This window comes from Scyliorhinus canicula, chromosome 11, assembly GCF_902713615.1.
Source record: "Scyliorhinus canicula chromosome 11, sScyCan1.1, whole genome shotgun sequence".
Taxonomy (NCBI): Eukaryota; Metazoa; Chordata; class Chondrichthyes; order Carcharhiniformes; family Scyliorhinidae; genus Scyliorhinus; species Scyliorhinus canicula.
Window position 1 is genome coordinate 88,227,778 of NC_052156.1, and position 20,266 is coordinate 88,248,043.

The 20,266-nt window shown below is 48.1% G+C and overlaps 1 protein-coding gene across 1 annotated transcript in view; it reads right to left on the minus strand.

The window, feature by feature from the left end:
* Nucleotides 1-20,266, minus strand: part of dock3 (dedicator of cytokinesis 3) — a 1,304,448-nt gene that overhangs the window by 1,164,919 nt on the left and 119,263 nt on the right. Inside the window, 1 exon segment of the mRNA XM_038810823.1 lies at nt 459-542. Coding sequence (XP_038666751.1) covers nt 459-542 — 84 coding nt within the window.

Sequence of the window (20,266 nt, forward strand, 5' to 3'; positions counted from 1 at the left end):
CAGCTCACCAGCTCTGGGCATGTGCAGCCCGGGACCCGGCGATTCTCCGGCTGTTTTCCACGCAATCCGCAGGTGTTCCACACGGCGCCTGTGCTCGCCCCTCATCGGTACCGGGATCGGTAAAGGGTTCTCACTGATTTGCCCGTCGTGAATCACCCACGGATTCTCCGTTGGCGTCAGCACTTAGCCTCAGGAATGGAGAATTACTCCCCAGAAATTTAATCTTTACTGTAATCGTTTGATAATATAACCTTGGAAAATGCATACCATATTTGATATAATAAATCACATTTTCTGAAGTGAGAATCATTTGCAAAGGCATTTTGAGCAAATATTTGCTTTACAAGGGGGATATAGCTCACTTATGATATATAAGTGCTTAAATTAAGAAATGGCATTTTTATTTTTTCCCCCCCTGAAAGAAAACATGACAAGCCATTATTTAGTTTCAATCTTACCTTCACACTTTTCCAAGATCTGAACCGTTTCTCCAATTTCCAGCACAAGCCCTTGGGGCACTGATCCACGGAAGCTGCATATTACTACGGGAAAAATCGGGAAGAGATATTTAGGATTTTATATGCCACGAACATATGAGCTACTGTCAACCAAGTATTTTTCCACACATCACCACCAGACACCCCGCAACCTGCCACATAAATATTTTATATTTTAATGTGAATATTGCTGAAAAAGGAGCCATGTTGCCAGAGCTTTTCATCTTGCACTCATCAGAACGGGAATGGGACTATTTGGCGCCGCCCTTTTGGCGCCGATCAATTGGCGCCGACCTTTTGGCGCTCATCTGTTTGGCGCCAATTCAGTCCAACAGGTATCCAACAGTCCGGGAGCTGGTTTGTTTACTGAGTTCCTGACACAACCATTTCCCCCATTTGACTCAGCCAGAGGCAGAGACCGGGCGTCCCGGAGGCTCCCTGACACTGACCTGTAAATCCAGCGGCTTTGATCTCGGCAGCTACAACATGTTCTGGATCCGGCAAGTTCCCAGACAGGGGCTGCAGTGGCTGGTTTACTACTATACCTCATCAGACAACAGCTACGCCGCAGCAATTAAAGATCGATTCACTGCGTCCAAACACACTTCAAACAACATTTTCTCTTTGGCCATGAGGAGTCTGAAGACCGAAGACACCGCCATCTATTACTGTACAGTAGACCCACAGCGAGAGAAACCAGGGCTGGACCCGCACAAGAATAGCTCGAGAGGGAATTCAGCAACTTGCACCTTAACCTGAAGGTCAGCACTTGATCCAAATGTAATATTGATGTCAGTGATCAGAGTCATTGCACACGCTGCTTCTTACATAACTAACACAGAGAAATTAAACAGATACTTGGGAAAATCTATGTACATTGGATTTGATAAACTGCTCTATAAATAGTAAATTAGATCAGAAGTAAACGTGTATTTGAAGTGAATATTGAGCGGCAGGACTGAACAGAGAGTGAGTGCAGTTTTTGTGCGGGTGTCTGTCACGGGAATAGGACTATTTGGCGCCGCCCTGGGAGCCAAAATAGTGAGTGCCAAATCAATTTAGCACCAAAGTGGCGGTGTCAAATGATCGGTGCCAAAAGGGCGGCGCCAAAACGTACCCGACCCCATCTGAACAAATCAAAAATGCTAAATTTCCAACAATCACAACAATTAAATATTAATTTAATTGGCCTGCTTGGCCTGCTGCAATGTTCCTGTGAAGCTCAACGCAAACTGGAGGAACAACATCTCATCTTACGGTTAGGCACGCTACAGCCTTCCGGCCTCAACATCAAATTCAACAATTTCAGAGATTTAGCTCCACCCCACCTACACCTATTTGTTTCCATCTAATTTCATTTTAACTGTCTTTTTTCCCCATTTCTTTCTTCCTTAATATATATTAACCACCTCCCCACCATATTATCCACCTTTCCTTACCCTTTCTCCACTTTGCTTCCCCCATATCTACATCTGTCAGAGTTTACCCTCTGATGTCAGTTTCTCTGCTGTTTGGCCTTTCACATCTTTTGTTCTCTCTGGGGACTGCCATTAGCATTCTTTCCCTTTGGTTTCTGTGGCCATTAGCACCCGGTTTCCCTGGGTTTCTGTGGCTATGATTCATCTTTCATTTTCACTCCACAGTATAAGTATTTCCAACTTTGTCTGTTAGCTTTGACAAAGAGTCATCGGACTCGAAACGTTAGCTCTTTTCTCTCCCTACAGATGCTGCCAGACCTGCTGACATTTACCAGCATTTTCTTTTTGGAATTAAATATTAAATATATTAAAGGTATTCAATATTCAAGGGGCGTAATCTACCAGCTGCGGTCTACCAGAATCGGGGCGCAACACGGCCGGTAGATAGGCCTTCCCCGGAGTTCCCGACAGCCTTTACACCTCACGAGATATAACCAGTTTAAAAATACACTTAGCCGTATTTGTGCCGGATCTAACAGCCAGCCAGTATCTATTGGTCTTGCTGTGGAGACCCCAGCCGGCGCCATTCAATATTGGTCTCCACAAATGGGGACCAGGCGGAATGGTAACTATGGGGACAGCACGGTGGCTCAGTGGTTAACACTGCAGCCTCATAGGTTCTAACCTGGCTCTCGGTCACTGCCCATGTGGAGTTTGCACATTCTCCCCGTGTTTGCGTGGGTTTTGCCCCGACAACCCAAAAAATGTGCAGAATAGGTGGATTGTCCCCGCTAAATTGCCCCTTAATTGGAAAAAAAAACTGAATTGGGTACTCTAAATTTATTTTTAAAAAGCTATGGGGGTCTCCCAGGCGATCAGAGGCCCTGGGTAGTCGGCCTCCGGGCAGTGTGGTACCCTGGCACTGCTGGTGCCAACCAGGCACCTTGGCTCTTCCAGCCTGGCAGGAGAACTGCCAGGGTGCCTGGGACTGCTAAAGTGCCAGGCTGGGATATTGCCCGCACTGGGACCAGGCCCGGGAGTTCCCTGCCCATTTAAAAATGGCGTCCTGATCACTTCCTTTTTTAAAGTCATTTACGGAGTGTGGGCATCGCTGGTTCGGCCAACATTTATTGCCCATCCTTAGTTGCCCTTTAGAAGGTGGTGGTGAGTTGCCTTCTTGAACTGCTGCGGTCCTTGAGGTGTAAACACACCCACTATGTTGTTAAGGAGGGAGTTCCAGGATTTTGCACCAGCGACAGTGAAGGAGCGGTGATATATTTCCAAGTCAGGGTGGTGAGTGACATGGAGGGGAACCTCCAGGTGGTGGGTTCCCTAGGTATCTGCTACTCTTGTCCTTCAAGATGGTAGTGGTCATAGGTTTGGAAGGTGGAACCTTTGTGAGTAATTGCAGTGCATCATGTAGATAGTACGCATGGCTGCCACTGTCCATCAGTGGTGGAGGGTGTGAATGTTTGTGGAAGGGTAGCAATCAAGTGGGCTGCTTTGTCCTGGATGGTGTCGAGTGTCTTTAGCGTTGTTGAAGCAGCACTCATCCAAGCAAGTGGAGAGTATTCCATTATACTCCTGACTTGTGCCTTGTAGGTGATGGAAAGGCTTTGGGGGTCAGGAGTTGGGTTACTCACCGTAGGGTTCCTCGCCTTTGACCTGCCCTGGTAGCCAGAGTTTTAATGTGGCTCGTCCAGTTCAGTTTCTGATCAATGGTATCCCCAGGATATTGATTGTGAGGGACCCGGCTTGGGTCACTGTCTGTGCGGAGTTTGCATGTCCTGTCCGTCTCTGCGTGGGTTTCCTCCAAGTACTCCTTTTCCTCCCACAAGTCCCAAAAGATGTGCTTCTTGGGTGAATTGGACATTCTGAATTGTCCCAGTGTAGCCGAACAGGTGCTGTAGTGTGGTGACATGGGGATTTTCACAGTAACTTCATTGCAGTGTTAATGTAAGCCTACTTGTGACACTGATAAAGATTATTAAGGTAAAATGAAAATAGACATTGTGGTATACGTTTGAGAAGAGCAACATCAGTACACACCAGGACTACTCGTGAACTGTCCTGCATTGAGAAGAATGATTTCCTCCCTGCACTAGGTAGAAGGAAATTACAAATGTTTTTATCAAGAACAGGTTTAGAATTTCTGAGAGAAATTGTCAGTCAAATAGCTGGCCTATATGTTAGCAGAGGAAGATCTGTGGCACCTAAACCAGCTATTGTTCCAGTCGACTGACCATTGATGCCTGGTTGCCACAACTCGGTAGCCAACAAGTGGGTGAGATATGACTTCTATAATTCACTTAGATTGGCATACCTTAAACAAAGACTCTAACTCAGCTCTTTAGTGAGAGACAAAAAGTGCACTTGAGCACAAAAATGCTTTGTGTTGTTGACAGGAAGATAAAATAGCCATGCACATAGCAAACAAACATACCTTATGATGCAGATTATAATATGAGAAATTTTTAATATTGTCAATAAAAATGGTACAGATGAAACTTGAGAAAGCTAGATTCAATTAGAGTAACACTGATCAATAGCTTCACTGACTTACATCCGGATCGATTGATAAAACACAGGAATGTAACAGGTCACTATACTTTGAATTGCAAAAGTGTGCAACAAGCCCCACTGTTTGAATCAGCAAATTGTACGGAACAATATTCAACTCAAGACTTCTGCTGGAAGATTGAATGTAATCAAATAGTCGCAGGGAGAGTGTACCATTTTTGAAATGAGGAGGAACTCAGTATTCAAATCTTGAGAGTATGCATATCAACAGTTACTATTTAGTATGATACGGGATTAAACAAATTGGTCCAGAAAGGATTCAAGGTGTTAAGCAATTAACAGGTTCTCTTCTGTATGTGTTCTCTCTTATTGGTCAGGGTATAGAGAAAGCTTTAGGAAAGTAATACATCAGTTCAACTCTTACAAATAGTTTGTCAGAGCCAAGAACTGGATTTTTAACATTACGATGCCTCCATGTTCAAAAGGCAGGGATGGGGATAATTTAGTAAGGACACAGGGAGCTGGATTCTCCAATTTTGAGACTAAGTGCTGACACCAGCGTAGGAACAGCGGTGTTTTACGACAGGAAAGACAGCGCAACAGCTGCACCGATTTAGCAACTCTACTAAGTAGGCTAGCACCATTGCCACGTGGAACTCAACCGGTTCCATGCAAAACGGAACTGGATTCATCGGTTTTGTGATTGGCGCACAAGGCTCACATGCCCCAGCTGCACTTAAATGATCCATCCCCCCCCCCCCCCCCCCCCCCCCCACACCCCGTTCCAGTCAACAAGATGGCTGTAAGGAGAGCAGCGCCACGGTTCAGGGTCACTGAGCTGGACACACCCACCTGGACGCCATGGAGGAGAGGCTGATGACCCTGTACTCTGGCCCGGGAGGAAGGCCGCCAGGCACCGCCTCTCACCGTGCTTGGGCGCAAGCGGTAGACGTGGTCTGCGCCATGGGCAACATTGTGCGAATTGCTATCCAGTGTAGGAAGAAACTGCATGACCTCCTCAGGGCGTTGAGGATGAGTAGGCAGCATTGTACCCCTGATACTAACCCCCCCACCCCATACACCTGCAACCTGGCCCTCCTCCCCCCCCCGGGGGGAACGGTGAACCCCACCCTGCCCCACATGCCATTGAGAGTTTGGCTCAAGTTAGAATCAGAGCTTAATGGGAAATGGAATGAGAGTTTGGTCAAGTTAAAAATCAGAGCTTGGTGGGAAATGGAATTTCAAGTTTGTGCAAAATGTGTACGTGCATTTTAAAATGAATCGTTTCTGTGAGAAGGCGTTATCACGGCCTTGGCGGTCTGGAAAGCCTGTGAACTATCCGTGGGAGTCTAACTGTTTGTGAGAACTTCACTCCTCAGGATCATTGATAAAGAATTACCATACTATGAAACTTGTGAACTAACTGTATTATAATGATGGGAATAAATAATTACATGAAGGAGGGGTCTAATGAGCTAATTGTATGACTAATGATTGAAAGGCTTGAGGGGTTTTGTAACAATATATAGTCCTCCCAGTGTGTGCGTGGGTTTCCTCCGGGTGCTCCGGTTTCCTCCCACAGTCCAAAGATGTGCGGGTTAGGTGGATTGGCCAGGCTAAATTGCCCATAGTGTCCTAAAAAATAAGGTTAATGGGGGTTGTTGGGTTACTGGTATAGGGTGGATACGTGGGCTTGAGTAGGGTGATCATTGCTCGGCACAACATCGAGGGCCGAAGGGCCTGTTCTGTGCTGTACTGTTCTAATTCTAATTCTAATAGTCAACTGTAACTAAGAAAAAATTGCTTTTTCACTTGCTGTAACTCTGAGTTACACTTGTGCTGCAGCCCCGCGGTAAATAAAAGGTTCTTTGAAGTTATCTGGTGTTCGACTGCTGATTACCTCCGGACTGAAAAATTTTGTATTATCACCATCACCCATGCCGGCCGCAATGGTCAGGTGCCCTGGCCACTGATGACATCATCTACCCAACCCCTGGGCTGCATGTGTTGGAACGCCTAACAGTGTCGTTGTTTGTGTTTCCAACCCCCACCCCCCACCCCCGTCTAATCATATATGATGTTTTGTGTCTTATAGGACCTGCCGAAGATGGGGCCGGTCAATCCGGAGTCTGCCGATCCCCAGCCAGTGCCAGAGCTGGTGCTTCCCAGACGGCCAAGCACTGACGGAGAGAGCAGCCTGGACACCAGCCCTCTCCCTGAAACTCAGGACACCTCAGAGCTCGGGTTGAGGATGACAGTCATTTTCCGTCACAGCTGTTTCCAACACCCTCCACCATCTCAGAGACTATAGGTCTTGCTTTAGAGAAGACCTCGGTCAGAGGCTTTAGTGATGAGGCTCCTGGGACACAATCTGGTGCGCACCACACATCGCACCTGGTACAGCAGGTGGAGGTAGGAGCAGCCAAGGGGCTGGTAGTTCGGGCTGCTGCCCAGATGGGTCCTGGGCTCCTGGAACATCCAGTCGCAGCCACAGTGGAGATGCAGTCAGAGACCCATGGACTGCAGCAGGAGGTGACGGCGGGCTTCCAGCACCTGCAGGCGCAGGTGGAGGAGTCCATCCGCGTGCAGAGCAGGGGTGGTGCCAGTCATGCGTACCAACCAGGCCGACACCGCACGGGTGGCGTCCCCGCTGGAGGCAATGGGGACGACTGTGTTGGTAATTGGGTCAGAGTGTCCAAGGCCTGGGGATGCACCTAATGAGTGTACAGGTGTTGGACCTCTGGAGTCAGTATATGCACATGAGGTGAGAGGTCCTCTGAAACTACCGTCCAGTGGGGAGGCTAGCATCCGTGTCGCATAAAGCCCTGCGGATACGGGCGCAAAATGAGCGGGCCTGTGGCCACGCATACGCATGGGGCAGCCTATGGCGCCGCGCCGTACAACATGGCACCGGCCGCGCGCAGACCCGGCCTGCCAAAAACTGCTGCCCCTCCCCGTAACCAGCCTTACCACCCCCGGACAAACCCACCCCAGCCCCCGCTGAAGCCACCCTGCCAGCGGAACGGCAAACCCACCTAGACTGTGGCGGCTCTGAACTCAGTCCACAGCCGCCATGTGAGGTCCCCGAACAGTGGGAGCACATGTGTACCACGCCGTCGGGGACTCGCCCATCGAGGGCGGAACATCGGGGGTTCTCAGGTGACGTCCTGTGGGCATCCATACGGTGTACGGCACACTCTCCAAGTACACAGTTATTGAGGGGCAGAGAATCGAAAAAGAAAACACGGCTCTCGAATTCGGCACAAAAGGGGATTCTCGAGCTGCTATTTCGCCGTTGCCGATCGGAGAATCCAGCCCCAAGTTTTTCTTTTGTTTTGGACAGAAGCTGGAGGGTCACAGCCCTGGGATTGGATTCTCTATTTCAGCGGCTAAGTGTGAATTCGAACGGAGAATTTGCAGGTGTTTTACGACTAAGAAACGGCACGACCCCTCACCGATTTCAGAACCAACGAGGGTCAAGCAGTGGCACTGGGTGAAACTACCAGCTCCCACGCCGAAAACGGCCGGAGAATGGCCAAGTCACTGGCCGCTCGTGTGCACAGCTGACGACCTGCAGCAGTTGCGGCATGCAACATGGCTCCGGCAATATGCTGACCCGACCCATCCACCGCGACCTCGCAGCATCCACACCGGGTTCCCGACTGCTAAGATTACACTTGCCCCGTGTCATCGGGATTTCAGGCCATCGGGGGGGCAGCACTGCGATTATACAATGTCACAATCATGCCATTTCCGAAGTGGGTGAAGGAGGGGAAAAGAGTGTGGCTGACTGGGTTCAAACCGGCGCCAGCCCTGGTTTGGGCAGTGGAGTCGATTCTCCGGCCAATCGCCGATTACGATATTGGCGTCGGGAAATGGAGAATCCATCCCCCGATCGCTAATTCTCATCCAATGGGTGCTTTCTTTTTTTGGTAAACATTTTTGGGTTTACATCAATAACAAAATAAACAATGTACATGAATCTATATAGTGCAAAAGCCGTCTCCCTCCCTTACAGGTCCCACCTTTATTAACCACCTACTCTAAGCTAAACTAACCCTCCCCGCTGTTGACGATTAATTTTCCGCAATGAAGTCAACAAATGATTACCACCTCCAGGCGAACCCTAACATTGACCCTCTCATGGCGAACTTAATTTTCTCCAGACAGAGAAAGCTAACCATGTCAGATAGCCAGGTCTCCAACTTCGGGGGCTTTGAGTCCCCCCAAGCAAGTAGTATCCGTCTCCGGGCTACCAGGGAAGCAAAGGCCAGAACATCTGCCACTTTCTCCTCCTGGATTCCCGGATCTTCCAACACTCCGAAAATTACCACCTCTGGACTCAGCACCACCCTTGTTTTTAATACCGTGGACATGACATCTGCAAACCCTGCCAAAATCCCCTCAGCTTCGGACATGTCCAGAACATAGGGGCTGTTTAGCATAGGGCTAAATCGCTGGCTTTGAAAGCAGACCAAGCAGGCCAGCAGCACGGTTCTATTCCCGTAACAGCCTCCCCGAACAGGCGCCGGAATGTGGCGACTAGGGGCTTTTCACAGTAACTTCATTTGAAGCTTATTCGTGATAATAAGCGATTTTCATTTCAACATGTGGACATGGTTCGCTAGCCCTCCCACACACTTTGCAGACCTGTCTTCCACCCCAAAGAATCTGCTCATCCGGGCCACTGTCTTGTGGGCCAAATGAACGACCTTGAATTGTATCAGGCTGAGCCTGGCACATGTTGTGGACGCGTTGACTCTACTCAACGCATCCCCCCATAGACCACCCTGTCTCTCCTCCCAGCTCCTCTTCCCACTTGCGCTTCATCTACATAGTCTGCGTCTCCTCTGACCCCATAAGTTCCTTGTAAATGTAAGAGACGCTCCCATCTCCTACCCACCCTCTGGAAACTACACTATGCTGAATACCCCTAGGTGGTAGGAGTGGGAAGGTTGAAATCTGTCTATGTAGGAAGTCCCGCACCTGCAGATACCTGAATTTGTTTCCCCTCGCCAATCAAAACTTTTCCTCCAGCGCCCTCAAACTCGGAAAGCTCCCCTCTATGAACATATCCCCCATCCTCTCAATCCCTGCTCTCCGCCATCTCCGGAAACCCCATCCATACTTTCCAAGGCACACCGGTGATTATTACAGATTGGAGACCAAACCGATGCTCGATCTGCTCCCACATGCCTCCTCCATTGCCCCCAGACTCTGAGGGCCGCCACCACCGCGGGGCTGGTGGGGTACCGTGCCGGCGAGAGCAGCAGAGGCACAGTTACCAACATCCCTAAACTGGTGCCCTTGCATGAAGCCGCCTACATGCACTCCCATGTCGACCCTCCCCCCACCATCCACTTCCTGATCATGGCTACATTCGCCGCCAGTAATAGTTTCTAAAATTTGGCAGCACCAGCCCGCCCTCTCCCCGACTCAGTTCAAGCATTACCTTCCTTACTCGCCCAAACAAAGCCAGTGATCACTTTGTTGACCCGTTTAAAAAAGGACCACGGAATAAAGATGGGGAGACATTGAAATACTAACAGGAATCTCAGGAGGACTGTCACCTTCACCGTCTGCACCCTCCCAGCTAATGACAATGGAAGCGAGTCCCATCTCCGAAAGTCGCCTTCATTTGGTCGACTAGTTGGGCCAGATTTAATTTATGCAGCCAGTCCCATTCCCGCGCCACTTGGATGCCTAGATACCTAAAGCTTCCCCCTACTAATCTAAACGGCAGCTCCCCCAATCGCCTATCCTGTCCCCTCGCCTGGGCCGCAAACATCTCACTGTTCCCCCATATTTAGCTTATAAATTTTTTTTAAAGTTTAAAATTTGGCTGGGAAGGAAAGTGCTCGAATTAGCAGTAGCTGGGAGAAATTTAATTCTTTGTGTGTTGGTAAGTATTGTGATTAAGTAAAATCCATATTCCTTTCATTTATTCATTATTTGATACCATATTTGTAATCAGTTAAGGTAAAGTGTGAAAATGGCAGGAGATCCCAGACCCATGTTATGCTCCTCGTGCTCAATTTGGGAGTTCAGGGACGCGGCCTGGGAATATGATGTTATTGGTATTACTGAGTCTTGGTTGGGGGATGGACAAGACTGGCAACTAAATATCCCAGGGTATAGATGCTTCAGGAGCGATAGAGTTAGAGGTAAAAGGAGTGGAGGAATTCCATTACTGGTCAGAGATTATATCACAGCTGTGATTAAGGAGGGCACGATGGAGGATTCGAGCACTGAGGCAATATGGATAGAGCTAAGAAATAGGAAGGGTGCAGTAACATTGTTGGGACTTTACTATAAGCCTCCCAAAAGCGAGCATGAAGTAGAGGTACAAATATGTAGACAGATTATCGAACAATGTAGGAGCAATAGGGTGGTTGTGATGGGAGATTTTAACTTCCCCAACATTGAATGGGACTCAGGTAGTGTTGGAGGTGTAGATGGAGCAGAATTTGTAAGGAGCATCCAGGAGAGTTTTTTAGAGCAGTATGTAAATAGTCCAACTCGGGAAGGGGCCATATTGGACCTGGTATTGGGGAATGATCCCGGCCAGGTGGTTGACGTTTCAGTCGGTGATTACTTTGGGAATAGCGATCACAATTCCGTAAGTTTTAGAATACTCATGGACAAAGACGAGAGTGGTCCTAAAGGAAGAGTGCTAAATTGGGGAAAGGCCAACTATAACAAAATTCGGCAGGAACTCGGGAATGTGGATTGGGAGCAGCTGTTTAAGGGTAAATCCACATTTGAAATGTGGGAGTCTTTTAAGGAAAGGATGATTAGAGTGCAGGACAGACATGTTCCTGTGAAAATGAGAGATAGAAATGGCAAGATTAGGGAACCGTGGATGACGGGTGGAATTGTCAGACTAGCTAAAATGAAAAAGGAAGCATACATAAGATCGAGGTGACTCAAAACTGATGAAGCTTTGGAGGAATATCGGGAAAGTAGGACAAATCTCAAACGCGCAATAAAGAGGGCTAAAAGGGGTCATGAAATACCTTTGGCTAACAGGGTTAAGGAAAATCCCAAAGCCTTTTAATCGTATATAAGGAGCAAGAGGATAACTAGAGAAAGGATTGGCCCACTCAAAGACAAAAGAGGTAATTTATTAGTGGAGTCAGAGGAAATGAGTGAGATTCTTAATGAGTACTTTGCATCGGTATTCACCAAGGAGAGGGACATGGCGGATGTTGAGGCTCGGGATGGATGTTTAAATACTCTCGGTCATGTCGGCACAAGGAAGGGGGAGGTTTTGGGTATTCTAAAAGGCATTAAGGTGGACAAGTCCCCAGGACCGGATGGGATCTATCCCAGGTTCCTGAGGGAAGCGAGGGAAGAAATAGCTGGGGCCTTAACAGATAACTTTGCAGCATCCTTGAACAAGGGTGAGGTCCCGGAGGACTGGAGAATTGCTAATGCTGTCCCTTTGTTTAAGAAGGGTAGCAGGGATAATCCAGGAAATTATAGACCTGTGAGCTTGACGTCAGTGGTAGGCAAACTGTTGGAGAAGAAACTGAGGGATAGGATCTATTCACATTTGGAATAAAATAGACTTATCAGTGATAGGCAGCATGGTTTTGTGCAGGGAAGGTCATGTCTTACAAATCTAATAGAATTCTTTGAGGAAGTGACAAAGTTAATTGATGAGGGAAGGGCTGCAGATGTCATATATATGGACTTCAGTGAGGTGTTTGATAAAGTTTCCCATGGCAGGTTGATGGAAAAAGTGAAGTCGTATGGGGTTCAGGGTGTACTAGCTAGATGGATAAAGAACTGGCTGGGCAACAGGAGACAGAGAGTAGTGATGGAAGGGAGTGTCTCAAAATGGAGAAAGGTGACTAGTGGTGTTCCACTAGTGCTCAGACCACTGTTGTTTGTGATATACATAAATGATCTGGACAAAGGTATAAGTGGTCTGATGAGCAAGTTTGCAGATGATACTAAGATTGGTGGAGTTGCAGATAGCGAGGAGGACTGTCAGAGAACACAGCAAACTATAGATAGATTGGAGAGTTGGGCAGAGAAATGGCAGATGGAGTTCAATCCAGGCAAATGCGAGGTGATGCATTTTGGAAGATCTAGCAGACTATATGATCAATGGAAGAGTCCTTGGGAAAATTGATGTACAGAGAAATCTGGGAGTTCAGGTCCATCGTACCCTGAAGGTGGCAACGCAGGTCGATAGAGTGGTCAAGAAGGCATACAGCATGCTTGCCTTCATTGGACGGGGTATTGAGTACAAGAGTCAGCAGGTCATGTTACGGTTGTATAGGACTTTGGTTAGGCCACATTTGGAATACTGTGTGCAGTTCTGGTCGCCACATTACCAGAAGGATGTGGATGCTTTAGAGAGGGTGCAGAGGAGGTTCACCAGGATGTTGCCTGGTATGGAGGGTGCTAGCTATGAAGAAAGGTTGAGTAGATTAGGATTGTTTTCGTTGGAAAGACGGAGGTTGACGGGGACCTACTTGAGGTCTACAAAATTATGAGAGGTATGGACAGGGTGGATAGCAACAAGCTTTTTCCAAGAGTGGGGGTGTCAATTACAATGGTTCACGATTTCAAGGTGAGAGGGGGAAATTTTAAGGGACATGTGCTTGGAAAGTTTTTTACGCAGAGGGTGGTGGGTGCCTGGAATGCTTTGCCAGCGGACGTGGTAGAGGTGGGCACGATAGCATCATTTAAGATGCATCTGGACAGATATATGAACGGGTGGGAAACAGAGGGAAGTAGACCTTGGAAAATAGGCGACAGGTTTAGATAAAGGATCTGGATCAGCGCAGGCTGGGAGGGCCGAAGGGTCTGTTCCTGTGCTGTAATTTTCTTTGTTCATGTTCTTTGTACCCCGAAAACCGGCCAAATTCCCCTAGAATCCTCATAATTTCTTACATCCCCTCTATTGGGTCCGATATGTACAGAAGCAGGTCGTCTGTATAAAGCAAGACTTTGTGCACACAACACCCCCCCCCCCCCCCCCCCCCCGGCCCGGCCAACCCCCTTCCAGCCCCTTGAAGCTCTCAGAGCAATTGCCAGCGGCTCTATAGCTAGCGCGAACAACACTGGGGAGAGGGGGCATCCCCGCCTCGTCCCCCGGTGCAGTCTAAAATCTAAGATAGTCCGATGTTATCCTACTCGTCCGTATGCTCGCTCCAGGAGCCTGATACAGCAACTTGACCCAGTCAATAAAGCCCCGCCCAAATCCGAACCGTCCCAGTACCTCCCACACATATTCCCATTCTACTCGATCAAAGGCCTTTTCTGCGTCCATTGCGACCACTACCTCCACCTCCCACCTTCCGGGGGCATTATGATCACGTTTAATAACCTTCTTATATTGGCCACCAACTGCCTACCCTTAACAAACCCCGTCTGGTCCTCCCCAATAACGTCTGGAACACAATTCTCAATCGTGGAGGACAAAGTTTTGGCCAGCAGTTTGGCATCCACATTCGACAAGGATATCGGCCTGTAGGACCCACACAGCTCCGGGTTCTTGTCCTGCTTAAGGATCAGCGAAATTGTGGCCTGTGACATCGTCGGGGGCAGTACCCCTCTCTCTCTTGCCTCACTGAACGTCATCAACAACAGTCCAAATATCCCAGAGAACTTTTTATAGAACTCCACTGGGTACCTGTTTGGCCCCGAGGCTTTACCCGACTGCATGGCCTTCATACCGTCCACTATCTCTTCCAACCCGATCGGGGGCCCCAGCCCTTCTACCAGCTCCCCGTCCACCTTTGGGAAATTCAGCCCCACCTAAGAAGTGTCTCATCCCCTCCGGCCCCGTTGGGGGTTCCGAGCCACACAGCCTATTGTAAAAATCCTTAAACGCCTTATTCACCCCTGCTGAACCTCCAACCAGGTTCCCATCTCCATCATTTACTTTCCCTATCTCCCTGGCTGCCTCCCTCTTTCTAAGCTGGTGTGCAAGCATTCTGCTGGCCTTCTCTCCATGCTCATAAATCGCCCCCCTCGCCTTTCTCAGCTGCTCCACCGCCCTCCCTGTGGATAACAAACCGAACTCCGCCTGTAGCCTCCGCCTTTCCCTTAAAAGCCCTTCCTCTGCGATCTCCGCATACTTCCTATCGATCTGTAGTATCTCCTTTACCAGTTGGTCAGTCTCTGCCCTGTCTCCCTGTGGGCCCGTATCGAGATCAGCTCCCCTCTAACCACCACCTTAGGTGCTTGCCAGATCACCGCTGCTGAAATTTCCCCTGTCTCGTTGACCTGCAGGTAGTTCTGAATACATTTCCTCAGCCGCTCGCACACCACTTCGTCAGTTAAAAGTCCTACATCTAACCTCCAGTGCAAGCGCTGGTTACTGTCTTTACTGACCTGCAGATCAACCCAGTGCGGAGCATGGTCTGAGATTGTGATCGCCGAGTACCCCATGTCCACCACCCCCGATAGTAAAGCCCTGTTCAGGATAAAGAAATCGATCCGGGAGTACATTTTATTTTATCCACGTGTGAGTAGGAGAACTCCTTCACCCTTGGCTGCCCAAATTTCCATGGGTCCAGCGCTCCCCCTCGCCGCTCCATGAACCCTTTTAGTTCTGCATCCTGCCCGTTTTTGAGCTTGACCGGTCTAGACCAGGGTCAATAACTGTGTTAAAGTCCCCTCCCATGACCAACTTGTGCGAGTCCAGGTCCAGTATCTTCCCCAGCATCCTCTTTATGAACTCCACATAATCCCAATTTGGCGCATACACATTTACTAATACCACATGCACCCCCTCCAGTTCCCCACTGACCATAATGTACCGACCTCCTACATCCAAATCTATTCTACCCGCCTCAAACACCACCCACTTATTGATCAGGATCGCAACCCCTCTAGTCTTTGAATCTAGTCCCGAGTGAAAGACTTGACTGACCCAGCGTCCCGAGTGAAAGACTTGACTGACCCAGCCTTTCTTCAATCTAATCTAGTCAGCCACTCTATCGTGCGTCTCCTGCAACATTACCACATCCGCCTTCAGTCCCCTCAGATGCGTGAACACGTGTGCCCTCTTGACCGGCCCATTTAGCCCTCGTACATTCCAGGTGACCAGCCTAGTTGGAGGACTCATTGCACCCCCCCCCCCCTCGCCGATCAGCCATCCCCTTTTTTGGGCCAGCCTCCAGCCTGTGCTCCGCGCCTCCACCGGCCCGCCCCCAGGCAGCCTCCGCCTGCAGGCAGCCTCTGCCCCCAACCTCCTCTCTGTCCCTTAGCACAAGTCCCTCCCTCGTCAACAGAACATTTTTCTCCACTCCCCCCCAGTAACAACACAATATAACTCAACCCCTTTAATAAACTTAACACATACACACCCCCCACTACACTTCCTTTGAACACCTCCTGCGCATCCGCGGGGATGACTGCCCCCACGGCACAGGTCCACCCGTGCCGGCCGGCGGAGTCCCTTCAGCCCCGGCTGGCACAGCGCTAAAGGCCTTCCATGCCAGCCGGCGGGCACAAACCACTCCAGCGCTGGCCTAGCCCCTGAAGGTGCGGAGGATTCTGCACGTTTGGGGCGGGCCGACGCCGGAGTGGTTCAGGCTCTCCGCCCCGCCGGGATCCCCCGCCCCGCCGGGTACGGGAGAATCCCGCCCTATATGTTTTTCCAATTCTGTAAACATCCCACTAATTTCGCTTTGAGATTGTGGGGGTGGTGAGGGTGAAGATACACGTTGCCTGGGAATGTGGGAGGGGGAATGGGAGACGCGAGTACGTGTGTGCGCATGTCTGTAAAAGAGGGAGCGTGCATGTGTGTGGGAAAGAGGAAGTGTGTGTGTGGAAGTGAGATAAGAAAGAGGGGGAGCACATTTATGTGTTAGTGTGTGAGAGAGAGGGCAGACGTGTGTGTGCATGTGCGCGAGAGAGAGTGGTGAGAGAGTGAGTCAGACAGAGGCTCTGCCTCGCACACTCCATTGGTGATTTTTATTAGTTACTTTTTTTTTATTGATTCATTGCTTTGACATTATTTTATTTTTGAACAAGCTGTGTCTTTGCTTTATACCTCACCTTTATTTTGAAATTCATGATCAATGTTGTGCCAAACAGTATCTTTCCAAAATTTGTTCATGAGTTCCTTGAGTGAGTAACAAAAGGGAATAAGCTCCCCCTCCCCCCCCCCCAATTTAAATGAAAAGGTTGCACAAGTCAGAGTTAACTCTTCCTTGACTGGTTTCAATGTGGTGATTCCACTTTGTTGCCATTTTGCTCTGTTGTCTTCCTCAGTGTTGGTGCATTGAGCATATTTCCCCAAAAGGTCTCAGTTCACTGCATATTTCTCTTCTCAGAATAATTACTTCTGTTATGGGAGCGTTGTTTTCAGAACCCCAAAATGTATCATGGAGTTCAACCAACCTCTCCCTTTAATGTATTGTTGTTTTTGAAGCACACGGCTTGGTCTCCAGGTATGGTATTACAATTATGGACACGTGGGTTTTCAAACACAAAACAATGTTTATTCCATGAATTCAACTTAACCTTTTTAAATAAACATTGGATCCCTCAACACCCCTTACTTCAAAGATAACCCCGAAAATAATACAACACTAAATAATCCCTCAAAATCTTCCTTCAAACCTCCAAAAGATTTAACACCTTTAAACAGAAACATATCAGGTTAAAGACATTACTATTATGAGTTTAAATCACCCAAATGATTCAGAGATAGTCTTTCCTGGCAGAGATCATAGCAAATCCAGCTTACTGCAAACACAGACACACCCAAGCTCTTTTTCTTCATGCAGCTCTCAGCAAACCAGCCAGGCGCTTTTCAGCTGCTCTCTCAAACTGAAACTAATAGCATAAGTGAGCTAAACTCAGCTACCCCCACCCTCTGACATCACTTCAGTAATATGAGCTGCTTCATTTCTTAAAGGTACATTGCCCAAACACAAATTTCTTAAAGGTACTCTCACATGGCACTTCACAAACCTGGGCACAATGCTGCTTAGAAAGAGAAGGCAGAGAGGGCGCGCAGCTTCAACAGCCAGTGTTCAATACAGAGTTGTATTTTGTTCTCCCCTTCTCCTGCTTGGTAAGGATTCCTTAAAAGCAACCTACTGGATGTATTCACCAGAGAAACTATTAGTCCATGCCTGCTGCAGTTATTGTTTCAGAACAGGTAATAGCATTTTGATGTCTCATCTCAGAAACACAAAAAGTATCAGGATGTGGTGAAGCCAACAAGGGATTGGGGCTTTCACACTCCCCTGGGCTTTAGTGTCTTTTTTTCTCCCCATCCCAGTTGATAGAACACAAAATTATGTATATTGTAGTAGTCTGGGCATTTTCATCATTGTCTCGTGGAGGGTTACAGCTTTATAAAACCCAGCCAGAAAAAGAAAAATTATAAATATCTTCAATAACAAGTTACATAATAGCCTTGTATAAATTTCTCCAAGTAAATATTGCATTTTACTACACAATGATATGCTTAATGACTATACTAAAATGATAGGTTGTGCTACTATGCACAAAAACTACACCAGCAAAAATTTGTAATCAGCAGACCTTGGATGACTAATTGAATTTAATTTTTTGATCAAGTAGGCTGATGATGTCTATATTAGTTTTAAAAAGCCTTTGATAAAGTACCATTTGAAAATCTGGTTAATAAGATCAAGACGCATGGAATTGGAGGGCCAGTATCAGCTTGGTTGAAATATTGGCTTTGAGAGAAAAAACAGTGAGTGATAATGGTTGTTTTTTTAAACTGAAGGCTGGTGGACAGTTGTGTTCCACAAGGTAAGTGTTTGGACCACTGTTGTTTGATATACATAAATGACACAGTAAAACTTCAAAATTTGCCAATGATACCAAATTGGGAGACATGGTGAAAGGTAACGGTGATACCAATCAACTGCACCAGGATATAGACCGGCTAATAGAATACACAAGCAACTGGCAGATGGAATTTAAAACAGATGAGGTGTGAGATGATGGCAGAAGGGATAGGAAGAGCCAATATTTACTTACTGCCACAGTTCTGACGTGCATGCAGGGTCAATGCAACCCGCAGGTTCATGTGCATGGATTCATGGAGGTGGCAGGATATATATAGTTAGCAAAAATATGGGATGTTGGACTTCATGAACAGAGGTACTGAGTACAATAGCAGAGACATTACCCTGAACATTTTTAAAGTCCTGGTTCGACCACATACAGAGTGTAGAGCAGGAGATATAAAGTTATGGAGCGGGATTCATCGGAAACTGGCGGGGCGGACAACTCCGGCGCGAAGGAGTGGCATGAAACACTCCTGCTTCGGACCGCCCCGTAGGTGCTAGGCTGGCGCCGCAGTTGACTGCACCACGCCGGCCGGCGCGGAAGGGTCTTGGCACCATCCCAACCAGCGCGAAGGGCCTCCGCCGGCTGGCGCATGCGCAGGAGCACCAGCGTGTACTGGCGTCATCCCAGCGCATGCGCAGGGGGTTCATCTCAGAGCCGGCCATTGCGGACTGGTACGCCAGCTGGCGCGGAGGGATACAGTGCCCCCCTGGCACAGGCCCGCCCGCGGATCGGTGGGCTCCAATCGCGGGCTAGGCCACCATGGGGGCACCCCCCGGGACCAGATCCCCCCTCCCCAGGACCCAGCCCGCGCCGCCAGGTCCCGGCAGTAAGTACCTGTCGTAATACGCTGGCGGGTCCTGCCAAAAACAGGCAGCCACTCGGCCCATCGCGCGCCAGAGGGGGGGGGGGGAGGGGAGAGAGAGAGAGAGAGAGAGGGAGAGAGAGACAGAGAGAGACAGAGAGAGACAGAGAGAGAGAGAGAGAGGGCGACCGGCGCAGCACAATTCCCGCCCCCACCTAATCCCCAGACCCGGAGAATTTGGCAGCCAACGGGGGCGAGATTCACGCCCCCCCCCCTCCCCCCCCCAACCCGCCGATTTTCCGACCCGGCCCCCGGGGGGGGGGGGGGTCAGAGAATCCCGCCAATGATTTTTGAAGATCCTACAATATCTTCCTGTACATTAGTTTCCCAGGATCAGTCGAATTTAAATTGTGATTCTTTATGTGTAATTCTTTATATTATGCAAAGATTGTATTCCTTTTGGTTATCAAGGTCAAAAATCAGCCAATTGACTAACCATAATGTTTGCATTTCTAAAAGGCAGAATCATAGAAGAATATTATTCCAATCACATAATTCCCTGTTGATAACTGGATATTTTGAATGGAATTTCGAGCACATTGTGAAAGTTTATTAGTGGTCAGTATATGTTGGGTTATGGAACTCAAATCTTAAGCTTACATTCTGTAATGTTCTCTATGTTCACGGATTGCAATGTCTTTGTGTTTGAATCAATTAGAGAACATACGGTTTTGTTAAAGAACAAAATTATTTATTAACTAACTAAACACTACAAAGGCTTCTCCGATGTGAACGATAGGTACAGTTGGATACTGTGGCAAAATACAAATCATTATCACTAATATTAATTACTATTGACTGAGGAGCTACTCGATATGCGACTGGACTCTACGCCTGCTATCCACGTTCTGCTGCACCCCAGTGATGTTCCTTTCTGCTCACGCCTAGTGGTCAGTGCTAGAATTGTAATCTATACATATATATGTTTATATATAAACAATTTGGTTATTATATTATGTACACAGATGATAGTTCACATATCATTACATCCTCCTCTTTTTCAAGATGATTTTTAAATCATTGACATGCACATATAAACTATTACAAATAAATTAATTTTAAATGTGCAAATTGTATGCATGCACATTTTAAAAGTCCATAATTTAAAAAGGTCTGTATCAGGCTTACACTGTTCTCAGGTCCAGTCTTTCAGGACGCCTTCGAAC